The sequence below is a fragment of the Ambystoma mexicanum genome, chromosome 5q, assembly GCF_040938575.1.
Source record: "Ambystoma mexicanum isolate Mex_15411 chromosome 5q, UKY_AmexF1_1, whole genome shotgun sequence".
NCBI classification, from domain to species: domain Eukaryota; kingdom Metazoa; phylum Chordata; class Amphibia; order Caudata; family Ambystomatidae; genus Ambystoma; species Ambystoma mexicanum.
The window spans coordinates 362,797,818-362,814,925 of NC_090933.1; the positions used below are offsets into that span (position 1 = coordinate 362,797,818).

The 17,108-nt window shown below is 49.8% G+C and overlaps 1 protein-coding gene across 2 annotated transcripts in view; it reads right to left on the reverse strand.

Annotated features, from left to right (window-relative positions):
* Positions 1–17,108, reverse strand: part of SMCHD1 (structural maintenance of chromosomes flexible hinge domain containing 1) — a 3,133,956-nt gene that overhangs the window by 471,516 nt on the left and 2,645,332 nt on the right. For both annotated transcript variants that reach the window (XM_069620859.1, XM_069620860.1), the window contains exon 40: positions 8,546–8,631. In XM_069620859.1, coding sequence (XP_069476960.1) covers positions 8,546–8,631 — 86 coding nt within the window. The remainder of the gene's footprint in view (positions 1–8,545; positions 8,632–17,108) is intronic.

A 17,108-nucleotide genomic window follows, 5' to 3' on the forward strand; every position in this document is an offset into this window, starting at 1 on the left:
ATCCTATGCCAGAGGGATGGAAAGTAGTACGAGAATTGGGAGTAAAAGCTAAAGAAGCTATCAAGCTCACGGGAGCCTGAGAGACGGTAAGAAAAATTATAAGTTACTCACCGTAGTGACTAACGTACTCTTCGTCCATAGTGCCCTTTCCTCCATACTGCATGAGCGTCCCTTGCAAGGGGCGGGGGACGGAACCCTTTTCACCAGAAAAACCTTCTTCCCCTTTAAATTTAGTAGCGCGCAGGGGAGCGGCCCTGGGAGCATGCGCTGCCCTGACTCCGCCCCCCCCGCCGCCACACCTCAGTCCCCATTGACGCGTCGACAATAGATTTCACATTGCCTAATGACACCAGTATTTTTAGGTGGGAGGATGGAGGGACATATGGAGGAAAGGGGACTATGGACTAAGAGTACGTTAGTCACTATGGTGAGTAACTTATAATTACTCTTGCGTCCCGTCCCCTTTCCTCCATACTGCATGGGCAATTACAACTGAATGTAGCCCCAGGGGAGAGGAGACACTCCTTAAGCAAATAGGTTCCAGAGAACCGCCTGTCCGAAAGCCGCATCTGACCTGGAGCCGGCATCCAAACAGTAATGCTTGCAGAAAGCCGAGGGTAGTGGCCGACGTGGCCGCCCTGCTTACAACTTGCCAAAGGACATGGCGCTGGAATGTGATGGCCATTGCCTTGGCCCTGACTGCATGGGCGTGCATGCTAGCCGGGAGCGGCTTGTGCTGGCCCTTGTAAGATTCCATGATGGCAGAGACCATCCAGCGGGATATGGAGGCCTTGGAGGACTGATGATCTGGTCTTGCACCTCCGAAAGTGACAAACAGGGTGTCTGACTTGCAGAAGCCCTTAGTCCTCTCCAGGTAGAATTTCAGGGTAAGCCTGACATCCAGGCAATGCAGAACTCTCTGTGCCTTGTCCTTAGCATCAGTAAAAAAACATAGGAAGGACTAATTCCTCATTCAAGTGGAACGTGGACGGTACCATAGGTATAAAAGCTCGGTGTGTCCGAAGGACCACCTTGTCTTTGAGAAAGGTAGTATATGGTTCTGAGGCGACCAGCGCCTGGATCTCGCTGACTCTGCAAGCTGAGGTGAGGCCGACTAGTAAGGCCGTTTTAATGGTGACCAGCCTGATGTCCACTGACACCATTGGTTCAAATGGCTTGTATGCCAGGGTGCCCAAGACTATGTTAAGGTCACACACAGGGTGTGGCTTCTTGATGGGAGGGTAGAGCCTTGCTAGCCCCGTCAAATGTCTCTTGACAATCGGATTGGAGGAGAAGACTCCCTCCTCCGAGTTTCGATAAGCCCCGATGGCTGCGAGGTAAGAGCGGCAGGTGACCACCTGCACGCCTAAGTGGGCAAGGTGCACTGAGAAGGAAAGCACATCGTCCAAAGTACATGCCAGGGGGGACCATCTGCTTGGAGACTGCCCAGTGGCAGAACCAGGTCCATTTACTTTTATACTGGGCCCTGGTAGCCTTGCTCCTTGCACCCTGTATGATCTCCAGATTTGCCTGAGATCGGCTGAGATGCCCTAGCGTTACCTTCTCAGGCACCACGCTGTGAGTGCTAGTTTCTGTGGGGCGGGGTGGATGATCCTGCCCCCTGCTGCGCCAGTAGATGTGCTGGGCCCGTCTGAAGGCGAATTGGAGGCATCTCTGAGAGGCTGATCAGCTCCGAGAACCATGGCAGGCTGGCCACACTGGAGCTATTAGAATGATGTTAAGCCGGTGAGACTACACGATCTTGCAGACCACCCTGTGAATCAGCGGAGTGGGTGGGAAGGCATACGCTATCATACCGTTCCACTGAATCCGGAATGCGTCGCCCAGGGAGCCGGGGGTCCTGCCCATGCCAGGAGGCGAACTGTGGGCACTTCTTATTGTGCCAGGTGATGAAGAGATCCACCTGGGGAAGACACCTTTTGTTGAAGATCTCCTGAATAACGAGGTCGTTTAGCGGCCACTAGTAGTTGTCCGCTCCCAACCTGCTGAGCCTGTCCGCCTCCAGGTTGGATTCCCCCGGGAGATGGACACCCGTGAGGTAGATGTTTTCCAGGGCCCACTCCCACATGCTTATAACCAATCGGCACAGTGGAGGGGATCTGGTGCCTCCCTGCTTGTTGACGTAGACCATGGTGGTTGAGTTGTCTGTCTGGATGAGGACAACATTGCCCCTGAGCAGTGGAAGGAAAGCTCTGAGTGCTAGCCAGATGGCGTTCAGTTCAAGCCAATTGATGTGGTACGACTGCTCCTGTCAGGTCCAAGTGCCGTGGGCCGAGAGATCGTCCACGGTGGCTCCCCAGCCTTCAAGCAAGGAGTCTGTGGTAATGGTGACCTGCGGGGTGGGAGGCCGGAAGAGCTTGCCCGTCCGCAGGTTGCAGTCCCAGGACCACTATGTAAGGTCTGGGTGGAGAGATGGAGGAACTTTAATCATCTCCGATTGAGAGCCCCGCTCTTGGTTCCATGATGCCGCGAAGCGCAGCTGTATCCTCCTCCTCCCTAGTCTCGTGTGGGGGGCGGCTAGTGTTAGGCAGAATTATATGCAGTACGTTTTGGGAACACTGCACACAATTAAGACTACAAGTGACAGTACAATTTCACCTTTGGTACAAGCCCCTACTACACAGTTATAGTGGTAGCAGTAGCGGAGCAGCCAGACTTATTTCAAGAGTAAGTGAGCAGTACAAATAGTTACACAAAGGACAGCAATTACTATGATTCAGGCAAACACTGGCTCAAGGTTTCTAAGTAAAAGAATATATATTTATTTATGTACAACATTTCACTATTCTAAGCAAGATCAAAATCACAATCATAAATACACCACACCACTTCCCTTAAATTCCAGTCATGTTAAGCTCACAAAATGAAGTGGGAGCAAAATGCCACTCCAGCAATTTAAAAGGGAGGGAAAGACAAAGTTATTAGATTTTAGGCAAAGCCAACAGGTAAGTACTCTGGGCAATTGAACAAGAGAGACTACAGTGAGGAGATCAGCTAGAAAAGGCTTAGGGCCAAAGTCAATGGGTCAAAAGTCTTTTGCTCAAGATCACAGTGTTCAGGGTAGTTCGCAGTAAAGTTTGTGGCACAGATTCCGGACGAGGTTGGTTGGTAGAAAAGTTAGTTCAAAGAGAAGAGAAGGACAAGCCCTCGGAATGGAGAAAGATTTCAAACACTCTCACCGCGGCTGAGCGAAACGCACAACCGGATTTGCACAGTACCTTAAAACAGAGAGGGGGCTGTAGCTGAGGCAGACGTTCCTGGTAGTTCCTGCAGGCTCATGGTTCCTGAAGCGACTGGCGGACTGATCAGGAGTACGAAGACTGGAGGGTCCTGTACTACCCAGGGAAGAAACCAGCAGCAGCGCCAAAAAACGAATAAAAGGTGCGCTCCTTAAAACCCAAGCAGGGTCCGACCTTCCTGGCTATCTGGCCCACTGTAGCTCTGTACAGCGAATTCGACCAGAGGAGGGGTCCTGGCTTGTAGTTTGGGCGAACTGGTTGGTTCCACCAGCTCAAGGGAAGAAGTTTCCTAGAGGATCTTTGTCGTCGGATTTGGAGATTCGGACCTGCAGCAGGTCTTCACCGGGCGGTTCAGTCGTTGTAGGGGTCCTCTTCTTCCAGTTCCTCGTTGGTTCTTTCGTTCCAGTGGCGACTCTGCTCTTCCAGTCCCAGAGACCTGCTTTTTTATGCAGTTTTCCCCCATTCATACAGCCTGGCTGTCAATCACACAGCAGGGTGGCTGGCCTGGCAAGGCCAGTCCCCTTAGCCAATCAGACAACAGTGCGACTTGGGTTACCAAGGGAACCCATGGCAGGGGTCCGAAGATCCCTCCCTCACATCCTACCTACCTAGACTATCAGGTGCCTTAAGGAGGGCTTCTGTGCAGAAGCCCGCGAAAAGACAGCGAACAAAGGAGTCATCCCCGGTTTGGCACGCAGAGAAAAACACGAGAAAGTCTTTAACAAAAAGAAATAGCGACTAAACCCAGCCGGAACCAAAATAAAACATATATGGTCAAGCAGGTTTTATGTTTGAGGCTAATATAATAGCCTAAAAGATTACCACGTTTATATAAGATAATCGCGGTACAAAAGTTAGGGTAGATAACACTGCCACCAGCCAAGTCTTAATGTTCAGGGAGCGAAACAAGGCTCCAAGAGGCACAGACAGAAAGGGATAAGAGTTAACCCTTTCCAACACGCCATGTAAGATGGGGTGTACTGGGTCTGTGCTTTAAAGTGACTATATAAAGTTAATGGCAACTTTACCTGTTTCTGGAGGACAGTAGTCAGCCCCAGAAAAATGGAGTCTTTGGGAAGTCTCAAAGACAACCCTGTGTCACTGCACTGATGGTGCTGTGTAACACACACAAAACGTGGTGCACATGGAGTAGGTGAGGCTCCAGTGCCCAAGATCACAAAAAAAGTGAAAACACACACAGCAAAACACATGTAAGACTGGGAAAAATGCTCACACTCATCAGGTGAAAACAATAAACAGTAGAAATCCAGCAAAGCTGTTGAGGGACTCAGTAGGTAAGGGAAATTAACCATTTATGAGAATTCTCCCTAACAGCTAGTAGGACTGCTGCCAAGAGACCCATGAGATGTTGGTACCACCAGGCCAAGGTCACCTCTCTGCTGAGGAAGTGAGTAGTGGCCCTCCTGATGGTTGTGATCTTGTCCTCCAAGATAAACACCTTCTTGGAGTACGTGTCCCAGATGAGGTGCAAGAAGGTCAGAGTCTGCGTGGGCTGCAGCTGGGACTTCTTGAGATTGAGCGAGAAGCCCAGATCGTGCAGTGTGTTCATAAGAGCCTGGGAAGAGTGGTGAACCGCTTCCAGAGATGTAGCCCTGACGAGCCAGTCGTCTAAGTATGGGTAGATATGGAGGCCCTGAGCCCGGAGGAGGGCAGTCACCGAATTCAAGAGCCTGGTAAAGACCCTGGGGGCCGAGTTGAGGCCAAAAGGAAGGACCTTGTACTGGAAATGGTACCCCATTGATCTTGAACCGGAGGAAAGAACGATGGGGCTGCCAAATCGGGACGTGTAGATACATCCAGTCTCCCCTGCACAGTGTGTCCACAATAAAAGCTGGCGTAACCATCTTGAATTTTTGTAGGTTTAAGGAGAGGTTGAGGGTGGAAAGGTCCAGCACAACTCTCAGGCTGCCTACTTCTTTTTCTGAATGGCAAAAATCCTGGAGTAGAAGCCCAAGCCTCGCTGGGAGGCTGAGACTTCCTCCACGGCCTGGCTCTGAACGAGCGACTGAATCTCTGCCAAAAGAGTTGCTGCCCCAACTTGAGGGAGTGGAGGGGAGGAGGGAGGAGAGCAGGGATGGGTAGACTGTACCCCTGTGGAGACTACTGAGAGGATCCAGGGGTCCGCAAACTTCTGGCGCCAAAAATGCACATGGAGAGCAACCTGCTGTCCACCAGAAACACGTGGACCCGAAGAGGCGTGTCATGCCTTCTTTCCCTCTGAGGCTGTTGCGGAGGAGGGGGACTGGAAAAAGCCCTTATTGCCCCCCCCCTCCTTGTTGTTTGCACCGATACGGGGTCAGCGAGCGTTCTGGCTGCCCGGACCTCTGTTCCTGTAAGCCGGGGGACCCTCCGTACGTGCGGCCCTTGTCGGAGCGCTGTTGTGACTGGGTGTACGATTTGGGCGTGGTCTTAGTCAAGATAAAGACTTGGCCATCTGGGAGCTGCTGTTCTTTTTGTCAAGCTCCTCTTCCGTGGTGGGGCGGAAGAGGTCGCTCCCCTCGAACGGCATGTCCAATATGTGTTCCTGGACATCCGGATTGAATTTGGTTGCACGGAGCCAGGCCGTTCTTCTCATGTCTGTGGCTATACAGATGGCACGGCCAGAGGTATCAATATGGGCCACGGTGGATTCCATGATGTCCTGAGCCACCAGCTAGGCCTCAGCGAGCCCAGCCTTAAAACATGCTTGACTCTGGGTGGGGAGTTCTGGGCGGAAGTCCGCAATCTCCCACCATAATCTCTGTTTAGCGGCCGCCAGCATGGAATCCGCATTTGCCGGACGAAGATGCAAGGAGGTGTTTGAGTACAGCATCTTCCCGTACGCCTCCAAGGTCCTCTCCTCCTGGCCTAGCAGCGCCGCAGATGAGCAAGATGAGGACGACAGCGGTTTGGAGTAAAGTGACGCCGCGGCTATCAGAGAGGAGTGTGGCTGAGGATGGGCCGAGAGCAAGAGTGTATCCCCCTCCATCTGCCTGTATTTTGCATCCAGGCGTCGATTGACCAGCTGGACAGAGTGGGGCTTGAGCCAACCCTTCTTTGCCAGGGAGACTACATTGGTTTGCAGTGGAATAGCAGTTTTATCAGATGGGCGCCTCGTGAGTACTTCCACGAGGACCCCGTCTGCTGGCTGCTCTACCTCAGGTTGGGGCAGGCCTAGGTACTCTGCCAATCCCGCCAGATGTTCGTGGAAGGCCTTGGCCGACGAGGGAGTGTCCGGGTCCTCCTCCTCGTCCGTCTCCTTGGGGTCAGGGGGATCCAACACCGGAGAAGGAGTGTTAGGAGCCGGAGGCTGAGGTGCAGAGACCGGAGCCGGATGCTGCGGCAGGGGCTGTGGAGCCGCCGGGACAATGGACCGAAGGGCCGGAGCTGGCGGTGGAGGCTGCGCTGGGGCCAGGGGCGTCGGCAGAGGCATTTGTGGTGCCGCTAGCATCGTAGGGAGGACTTCCCTGATGGCGTCCCTGAGGATACCCCCCATCTGGGGCGATTTCATAAATCCAAGGAACTTCAAGAAGAAGCTGTCCTAGGACTCTGAAGAGGTGGTAGGCGATGTAGACTGAGTCATAGAAGGCTGCTGGGGCCGGCGCAGACTCTGTCCATATGGACGCACAGAAAAACTGCCCTGCGTAAATGAAGGGTAAGCTGTAGGCCACATACCTACTTGATGCCAGTCCCACGTCGTTCTTCGCCAATTTGTGGAATGGCGTCGGACGAGTGCTGATGTACGACTCGGCGGCCATATTGTCGAGCTGCTTGCCGCGTCGTGTTGCTCGGCTCACTGGGGCCAGTGTCCTCCAGGACTCTGGAGTGTGGATCATGAGTACCCCGCTCCTCGGGCCTAGACCCGGAAGACGTGGAACCCTCGGCCCAAGGGCCGGTAAAGCTGCATTTAGGCGCCCCCTCGGCCGAAGTGCCGGTAACAGGGCGTGGCCCCTCAGACATAATGCAGGTAAAGGGACGGAGCCCCTCGGTTGAAGACCTGGTAAAAGAACCTTCCGGTCCTCGACACTTTCACCGGGAGGATCCGTGGATCCCTCAGCCTGTAGGCCGGTAGCTGCAGCAGCCCCGGTGTGCGTGTCGGTACAAGAACCTGAGAAGGAGTTGCAACTGAAAATAGAGGCCCTACCTTGGGCTTGGATCGATGATGAACAAAGTTCTTTAGGTCCTCTGGAGGCAACTTCTCTAAGAGCTCCCTCCATCTGGCTAGTCTGTTCTTCAGAGACCTGGAGGACAGTGCGTTGCACGCTGAACAAGCTTGCCAACCGTGGTCTGGGCCAAGGCAACGTAGGCTGAGAGCGTGTGGGTCTGAAGTTGGAAAGAGCCCGTCACAGGCTGGGCACCTGCTAAACCTGTTGGCTATCGACATGCGCCGGGGTGGAGTGCGATGCCTGAGGACTGAGTATCTTTAATCAAAACAGACAAAAGACAGAAGAAGAAGAAGTATCCGCACGTGGAATTACATGGCCGAAGCCAAACCCAGGAGCGCTGGTGAATTCGGCCCCTACCCGTCGACAGGGAAAAGGGGACTGAGGTGTGGTGCCGGGGGGCGGAGTCAGGGCAGCACATGCTCCCAGGGCCGCTCCCCCGCGCACCTCTAAATTTAAAGGGGAAGAAGGTTTTTTTCTGGTGAAAAAGGTTCTGTCTCCCGTCCCTCGCAAGGGATGCCCATGCAGTAGGGAGGAAAGGGGTGGGACGTAAGAGTACCCTATGAACGAGGGACTGCGAGAAATACTAACACTATATAACGGTTGAGAAAAGCTATCATGTTTATGGAAATCTGAGAAACCGAATGTACAAATACCATATGAAAAGAGGAAAGAAGGAGATATGACCATTTTGAACTGAGGCCAAGAAAGGCAAAGAAATTGTAAAATCATGAGCAACCAGGGCTGACCACAGCGCTATACAAATAAAGTGTGTAAAGGAAAACCAACTGTACGAAAGTTACACAACTTTGAGGAATCCCAACACCTTGAAGCAAGAAAAGGCTAAGCATTTGTTTTGTTGTTGTTTTCAAATGATCTTGGAGGAGTGGGAGTGCATCAAGAAACAGTTTCTTTTGAAATCTTGAAATGGACAGCTGCATGCAACACTCACAGCCTTAAATGCACCTCTGTCAAGACACAACAAAGTCCTCACATTATGCCATCTGAAAATGCCCTACACCTCTATGAGAGTGGATTTAAGCTGAGTATATAAGAATTTGAATAGCACTGCTCCAGCTATAGCCATGTTGCAGCCAAAACTGAGTCTAAGCCTCAGAATACCTTATTTTCTTGCGGTATATCCAACTGATGGTTTTTTAGTTCACTTCTCAAAACCGACTCCCTCGATTTTGCTTCTTCAACTTGACCTAGGAAAAGTAAATAGAAAACAGAGTGCCATTAGGCTCTGAACCTACTCTTATATGTGCATCAGAAAACCCCCCAAAAAAAGGATGAAATAAAACAATGGTTTGTCAATCAGCACTACAGGATATCGTAAAAGCCTTTTAAACAATGAAAAATTACTAGACATTGCAGTGTAAGTGTGAGACATTCACATATATGCAGCATTACAATTTAAAAAAAGTTATGTACCTTAAAAGTAACATCTTTGCAGTTTAATGGCAAGGACGTTTGTTTGATTTGACGAACACATTTGATTTGACTAACACGTGATCAAGCTCAGGTTTAATTGGCACATAACGATGCAGGTACCCCTTATATGTAGAAGTAGATACAACTACTGGAAAAATATGCCAAAATCTTCAGAGATACTTTTGTAATTTTGTCAGGAAAAAAGTAATGTATGTGGCAGGAATCAGAAAGTATCCAGAATTTTCAGTAAAAACAGATTAGTTCTCAAAGTAATGCTAAAAATAGCAAAACAGTCAATATTTTTTTTTATTTATTTATTTAATATTTGTATTGCGCCGGTAGCTCGCGAGCCTCAGGGCGCAGAGACAAGAACACGATAGACAGACGGACAAGAACAAACAGCAGAGACGGGACAGAAACATGCAGAGATTACTCCAGCTGGAATTTGGACGTATGGTAATTTATTTGAAGATGTGGGTTTTTAGCGATTTGCGGAAGCGGATGTAATTAGGCTCTATTCTTAGGTGGTCCGGGAGGTTGTTCCAGAGATTGGCTGCGAGGGACGGAAAGGCTCTGCCTAGGCCGCTTTTAAGTTTATGTGGGGCTATTGCAATTTTGCCGAGTTGAGATGATCTCAGTGTTCTATTTGGAACGTATGGTCTGATTCTCGTTTTTAGGTATGTTGGTGCTTAATATCCAACTGCACTCAATTTATTTCCAAATTCTCTGATGTTATTAAATCATTGCCTGCTAATCTCTGCTGTCCCATCTTGCTGGTTCCAGTCAGTCATTCTGACATCCCTATCAATCTGAAAACACCGGAGGACATGTCAAGGAAATGCCCCAAATTTGGAAGAACAAATCTCTTAGGCAATGTTTTTTTATAATGGCATAGTCGATCCCCCCACAGGTTTCTAATCTTAGAAATAAGTCTGGCTTCGAAAACATTTTGTGCTAATGGGCACACTGTGGCTTGGCGTTGTCAGCAACCATGACTCATTATGTGAGGTTGTGTGTGGTATATATGGAGTCAACTGTGCCCCATTAGTTCAAAGGGCTTATGCACTAATGCTGCCAACACCACATTAAGGTCACATACTGGGTGGGACGGCTAACTGGAGGATACAATATTGCAAGACCCTGTAAATGTCTCTTACCCACCGGAATCGCTGAGAAAAAAGTGCATTATCCAGGTTTTTGTATGCCCCAATAGCCGCCAAAAGAATTCACCATGTATCCACTTGTATATCAGTCTGCACCAGGTAGGCTGAAAAGGAAAAGACGTCATTCAGAGAACAAATTAGAAGATCAATATTATCTGTTGCCCAGAAGCAGACTTGTGACAACTTGCTGTTATACTGCGCCGGGGTAGAGTCTTTTTCTTGCCTTTTTTATAATCTGCAAAATTAGGCCAAATAGCCCAATATGTCCCAAAGTCAATTGCTCAGGGACCATGAGGCTAAGACCAACGTCTATGGAGCTGGATGAACCACTGCTCCCTCTTGCTGGATCAATAGATGTTAAGAGGGCGCACGTAACGTCAGTGAGCCTCGAACTCGCTAACTGAAATAGCTATGAGAACCACACCCTGGACGGCTAGCGAAGAGCCACCATAATAAACCTGCACCCTACATATGACCTGAACTTGGAAATTAATTTCTGCAGAAGGGGAATCAGAGGAAATGCATAGCACCAAAGATTGTTCCAAGGGATCTGGAATGCACCTCTGCACTGGCCTTGCCAAGAGGAGAAGTAAAGGCACATGGCATTCACTTTCAAAGCAAAAAGATCTACTTCCTAATGGCCCGACTCCTGGAACACCTTGTTGATGGCTTCTTGATTCACTTTCCATTTCTATGGGTTCTTCCCTGATCTGCTTAGCCTGTCTACTTATGTATTGCTGTCTCCCGGAAGATGAACAGCTCTGATGGCCATGCTCTGAGCGCCCACTATTATATCTGTATCTTGTGGTAAGTCAGATATCAGTGATGTACAAGAGGACACATTTAAACACCACTTTTATTTAAAATGAAAGAGGGGGCAGATAGGATCAGGCAGTGGTCCAAAATGATACAGGAAGCAGCAGGAAAAGGAGACTTGAGGATTGTATGAGTGCCTGAAGGCTCTGTTGGGCAGATTGCATACTGTATGTTATGAATGCCAGAATCAGGAGGGTTGGGGTCTGATATGGGACCCGCCAGGGGCTGCTGAGGGATGGTTCAATGCTTTTTGGCCCGTATCATTGGGTCCATTACCTAATCCTTCCAAGACAGTTCATAATTTAGGTGTAAAACATACGGAATCCCTGTCTATGGATGCGCAGGGTAACTCAGTGTATGGTGCAGGCTTTGTTAAGCTCAAACAGCTAAAGAAAGTCCTCCCATTTATTTCAGATATATTTCATGCTCAAGTAGTAGCAGCTTGTGTTAATGGGAGTCTGGACTATTGTAATGCTGATTAACTGGCACAGCTTGCCTTTCTTATGCAGCGCCTGCAGGTGCTACAAAACGCAGCAGTGCGTTTGGTTACCCAATTGCCAGCAAGAGCAGGAGTAACGAAGGCTAGACAATTTCTCTATTGGCTCCCGGTAGAAGCTCGGGTACAGTTTAAGGCGCAATATGCACCGTGCACTAGGTGGAAATGGATGCTTAGCCATCCAGGAGAAATTGGTTAGATATAGCCTTATGCGGTCTTTGAGATCCTCAAATGCAGCACTCCTTCAGATACCAAAGTACAGGAAAGAACGTTTGGGTGGCCGGGCCTTTTCAGTTGCCGGCCCCAGGCTTTGAAATTCGTTGCCTGAAAATTTGAGAAAAATTGGGTATTTCCTATCCTTCAAAAAGCATCTCAAAACGTTTCTGTTTAGATAAAGCTCAGCAATACTTACCCCCTTTGACATCTGGGTTTCGTTTACATCTATCCTGACAATCAATTGTTTGAGCACCATGGTGCCTTGAGTGATAGAGCGCTATACAAATAAATTGATTGATTGAGGGGACCAAAAACCTGCACGATAGGATCCGCTGCCGCTAACAGAGGGAAGGGGTCTGGGATGGTCTTGCAAAGCCCATTCGATGGCCGAAAGCACTGGCGGGCCCTGATCTAGATCCGAGATTGGCACAAGCCTGGCAGGCTCTGCCACGTACCGCTCCACCATTTTGAAGCCTTCCGCCATGCCCTGGGCGGGAGGGCGCGAAGGCCCTAAGCCAAGAGAGGCCTCAGACTTGAGAGGATACAGCTTGTGTCTTGCATCCGAAGCAGAGGTGATGACTTCATAGATCCATCTGGTAGGCACTGAGTCCTCAGCCGGACGGCAGGTAGACGTAACGCACTTACTCACGACCTTGGAGCTGGGATAGGCTGGATGCCCTCGGCACCTATGCCAGTAACCGTGCTGGATCTAGCAGAGGACATACTCTTGGAGGTGGCACTCGATGATCCCTTATCCCCTGAAGGGTAGAAGTAGTGGACGAACTTGCTCGCCCTTCTGAAGACAGCCTGGTAGGTCCCCTGAGATCCTTGGCTTGGGAGCCAGTAGCCTGGAAGCACTCCGGTCTGGCTTGGGAGCTGGTAGCCTTAAGGTTCTTGGGCCTGCCAGACTGAATCCGAGGAACCCTGATCCGTGGGAACCCTTGGGAAGGAGTCGCTGTGCTGTGGAGCCGTGCTGGACAGAGGGCCTAGCTTGTCCTGGCGAGAAACCCTGGAGACAAACTCCATAAATTCTTGCGGAGAAGCGTGGAAGATCTCCCTCCACTGCGACAAATGATTCTTCAATGCCCTGTGACCGAGAGCGCTGCAGGCCGAACAGGAGTCCGAGTGGTGGTTGGGTCGCAAACACTCAAGACAGAGTGCATGGAGGTCCAAGGCCGGGAACGAGCAGTCGCCTGAGGCACATCTTGTGAAACCTCCTGCAGCTAACAAGCACCAGTGGAGGCGAGGCACCGAAGGGAAGTGAAATGAGAATTTAAAAAACAAACGGGGAGCTAGTGGAAAGCTAAAAAAAAAAAAGTCTCTGTGCGGACTGCTAGGTCAGACACCGTTCGTGTGGAAAAGGGGACTGAGTTGAGGTGCTGGAGGGTGGGGCGTTACCACGCCCAAAGCCGCACAATATACTTAATTTAAAGTGGAAGATCAAATTTTCACTGCTAAAGGTTCCGGTATCGTTCTCATGTTGGGGGACGTCCACAAGGATGGAGGAAAGGGGACGGGACGTGAGTACAGATGACGACACATGCAATTATAGCATGTGGCATGAAGCTTACGACCTATAAATTGAAACCCAAAATCTGAATCTACCCTGAAAGATGTGTTTGGGAAACAACTTCCATTGGTAAAGGCTGGTGATCAGGCATTGAATAGCCCAGCCGGATGGAGGACGAAGAGACGGTATGCAGAATTTAAGAGTAATGGAGGAGACGGAACAAGTTACTTATCTGTAACTCCTGTTGTCCAGCATGGGGACTTTCATGGATTCACATGCTCCTGAATATTCCCCATTGTCAGGCTGGGAATCCTCAGTAATCTTAAAGCAGTTTAGCTTTAAAGCTTAAAATATGCTTGTCAATTATATAGCCTACTGCTGTCACTTTGGGTCATACTGCCCCAGCCAATGGCACTAGTCATCCTTAGCTACACCACTGGTAGCCATCTTCAGATTTGGAAGCGCATGTAATGTGGTAGTAGGAAACAAGAAGATAGAGGGGTAGGAGGGAGGGTCATATGTGAATCCATGAAAGATACCCATTCTGGAGAACAGGAGTTACAGGTAACTTGTTCCTTTCTCCAGCATGGGATTGTTAGGGAGAATTCTCCTTCTAGGGCTAATTTCCCTCACCTAGTGAGTCCCCCAGCAGCTTTGCTGGATTTCTGGAGTTTATTCTTTCCACCTGGTAAGAGTACATCCTTTTTCACTCTTACATGTGTTTTGGCCTAAGTGTTTTTACTCATTGTGTGATCTTGGGCACTGGAGCACACCACTCCAGGTGCCCCTGTTCTTGTATGGGTTACACAGCACCCTCAGTGTAGTAACCCAGGGTTGTCTTTTAGACTGCCCTCTGACTCCATTTCGCTGGGGCTGACTACTGTCCCCCAGAGAAAGGTAAAGTTGCCATTTACTTTACATAGTCACTTTTACCACAGACCCAGTACACCCCTTCTTACATGGAGTACTGGAAAGGGCTAATCTGTACCCCTTTTCTGTCTGTACCTCCCTGAGCATTGTTTCGCTCTTTTAACATTTAGACTTGGCTGGTGGCAGTGGTATCTACCCTAACTTTTCTACCGCGATTATATTAGATAAACGTGGTAATACTTTTGGCCATTTTAACAGCCTTAAGCATAAACCCGCTCCTCTTTCTTTTGGCTCCGGTTGGGTTTATTCGCCATTTCCTTTTTGTTAAAGTCCTTCTTGTGTTTTACTTTGCGCGGCAAACTAGGTTCGCCTTCTTTGTTCACCGTCTTTTGGCGGGCTTCTGCAGAGAAGCCCTCCTCTTGGCGCCTGGGTGTCTAGGTAGACTGAATGTGGGGAAGGGATGTAGTCACCCCCTGCACAGGGTATCCTAGGAAACCCAAGTCGCACTTTGCCATGATTGGCTGAGGTGGTTGTCCCAGCTGGACAACCCCCCCTGCTGCGTGATTGACAGCCAGGCTGTGTGAATGGGGGTTTTGCGCATAAAAGGCAGGTCTCTTGGGCTAGAAGTCAGAGTCTCCTCTGGAACTACAAGGAACCGAAGAGAAGCAGAGAGAACAACGGCTGCTGCAACTACCCCGTCCCCGTGAAGCCCTGCTGCAGTCCTGAGCTATCTATCCTTCGACGACTAAGAGAAGATCCAGTCCGGAGTCTTCTTCCCTTGAGCCTGGTGGGGCTAACCAGCTCATCATCTTCAGACGGAGGTCTCCGTCGTGGTCGAAATCGCTGCACACTGCTGTAGTGGTCCGGATAGCCACCTGCCGAGCCTCTCCTGTTTTTAAGGAGCGCACCTTTTATTCGTTGTCGCTTCTGCCGGCTTCATCCCTGTGTGGTGCAGAACCCCTTCAGACGTCCTCCTTCACAACGAAGCTCCAGGAATCGTGGGTCTGCGGGAAACCAATGGGAACAACTGCCAGGGCACCAGCTGCACCATTGGAATAAGGTGCTGTGTTCTGCTTGAGGAAAACGGGTGAATCCCTTTTCTTCATCCTCAAGGCTCCCTCTGTGCCTTCTTATAACCTTTGCTTCCGAACATTGACAATATCAAAGTAGTTTTGGGCTGCGCTGAATCGTGAACTGTCTAACGGTGTGATCTTCGGGGTGCCGTCAGCAGGGGGGTAGTGGCATGGAAATGAGTCCTTTTGCACTCTGAGTGCATTCAGCCATCATCCGGACCCACGAGGCTTCCACCATTCTAAGATGGCGGACCGCCACCACTGCAACCTCCTACTTGGCCCCACAGCACTGCAAGCATTGTGATTGGCTCCTCGCCCCTACTTACGAGCCAACCACAAGCCGGCAGGCTTGGAGCCGGCCCACCACGAAGGCACACACAAAGGCACTGTGCCTGTCTACGCCGTTGAGCTGTGGCCACGACCCCTGTACCTCTAATGCTAAACTTCCAACCTACAGGGTAAGTGTGCGACTCATTTCCATGCCACTAGCCCCCTGCTGAGGCACCCCGAACCCCCCTAGGTTACAATTGACCCTGCGCTCTGCACTAACTAACTCTGTCAATCAATAAACATTGCAACTTCTCTGCCATCTGCCGACTCTGGCCATGATAATGCACCCTTGCCACAACTGACTTTGTCAATCTTCCCCCGTCGGGTCCTTACTGATTCTTATGCTCCCCTTAAAATTCGAATCCAGGCGCTGTGATTTTTGCTGAACTGATTATGTTGCCTGTGAATTTGGTGAACTGTCACCCATTGTGACACTGTCGATTTCTGCCTTAACCTAGAAATTCGAATCTAGGCACTGTGATTTTTGCTGAACTGAATAGGTTGCCTGTGACTTTGGTGAACTGCCACCCATTGTTACACTGTTTATTTCTGCCTCAACCCCTAGAAATTCGAATCCAGGAGATGGGATTTTGGTTGAACTTTATATGTTGCCTGATATGCCCACATTCAGCCTGGTACCTACCTTTACCGCTTGCAATTATGCTATGAATGTGCCCACTCACTCACTCAGTATAGCCTAGACTACCGTACTGCTACAACTGCACCTTGTGACTTATCTGAGATCCTTTTGGTCGCCTACCACTGCACCCTGTAACCCATCCGAGACCCTCTTGGTCGCCGACCACTGCACCCTGTTACCTATTTAAGACCCTTTGGTCGCTTGCCTTGTACGATGCTAACTACGTGAAGCTATGAATTTTAGCTCATATTATGATTCCTGAATCTAGGTTAACCCATCTATACGTTGCACTCTTAGATTATACTACCACTAGGCACTAAACTATTACAGGCCAACTTACCTATAAACTCAGTCATGACATCTCCCATGCCTGACACACTTATAAACCACTTAGTTACACTTCTTACGCTTTCTGCCTTAGCCATTATGGTAGCCCCATACCACAACTTGCCTATAGAAAGGGAACCAACCAAAAAGATGCATACACAGCTACCACCCCAACAGCTTGCTCCCTTTACCCAGACCCATCCGAATCTTGCTTGTCCTACTGGACTAAGGAACCTCAGACTAGGCACTAGACTACCCAAACAGCCTGCTCCCTGCACCCAGACCCAACCAAATCAGGCCTGTCCCACCGCACTAAGGAATTTTAGACTTGGCACCAGACTGCCCAAACCACCAGGTACACACCCACCTCACAGCCACCCTAAGAATGAGCTAACACACAACAGGCGAAACACGCTCAAAAGGAAACCTAGCTACAACCCAACACCCTGTGCCAAACCAGCTGAAACCCCGCCCAACAAGGACCACATCAGCAATAATACGAAAATAACACAAAACCTCAAGGGAGGTCTCATCAATGCTAGGTCTCTAATAGCCCATGCCACTGAAATTGCTGACATTATCACCTGTAACCAACTCGACTTCCTAGCTGTCACAGAAACATGGCTACACAAAGCTGCTGGCCCTAGCCTTATGATAGCCATACCCCCAAACTTTACCATCTTCAGAAATGACAGGGAAACGTCTAAAGGAGGAGGCATAGCTCTTATCTGCAGAGCTAACCTCACCATCAAAGAAATAGACAGTATTACTATGCCATCAGCTGAATTACTCTCCCTAAAACTAGAAATC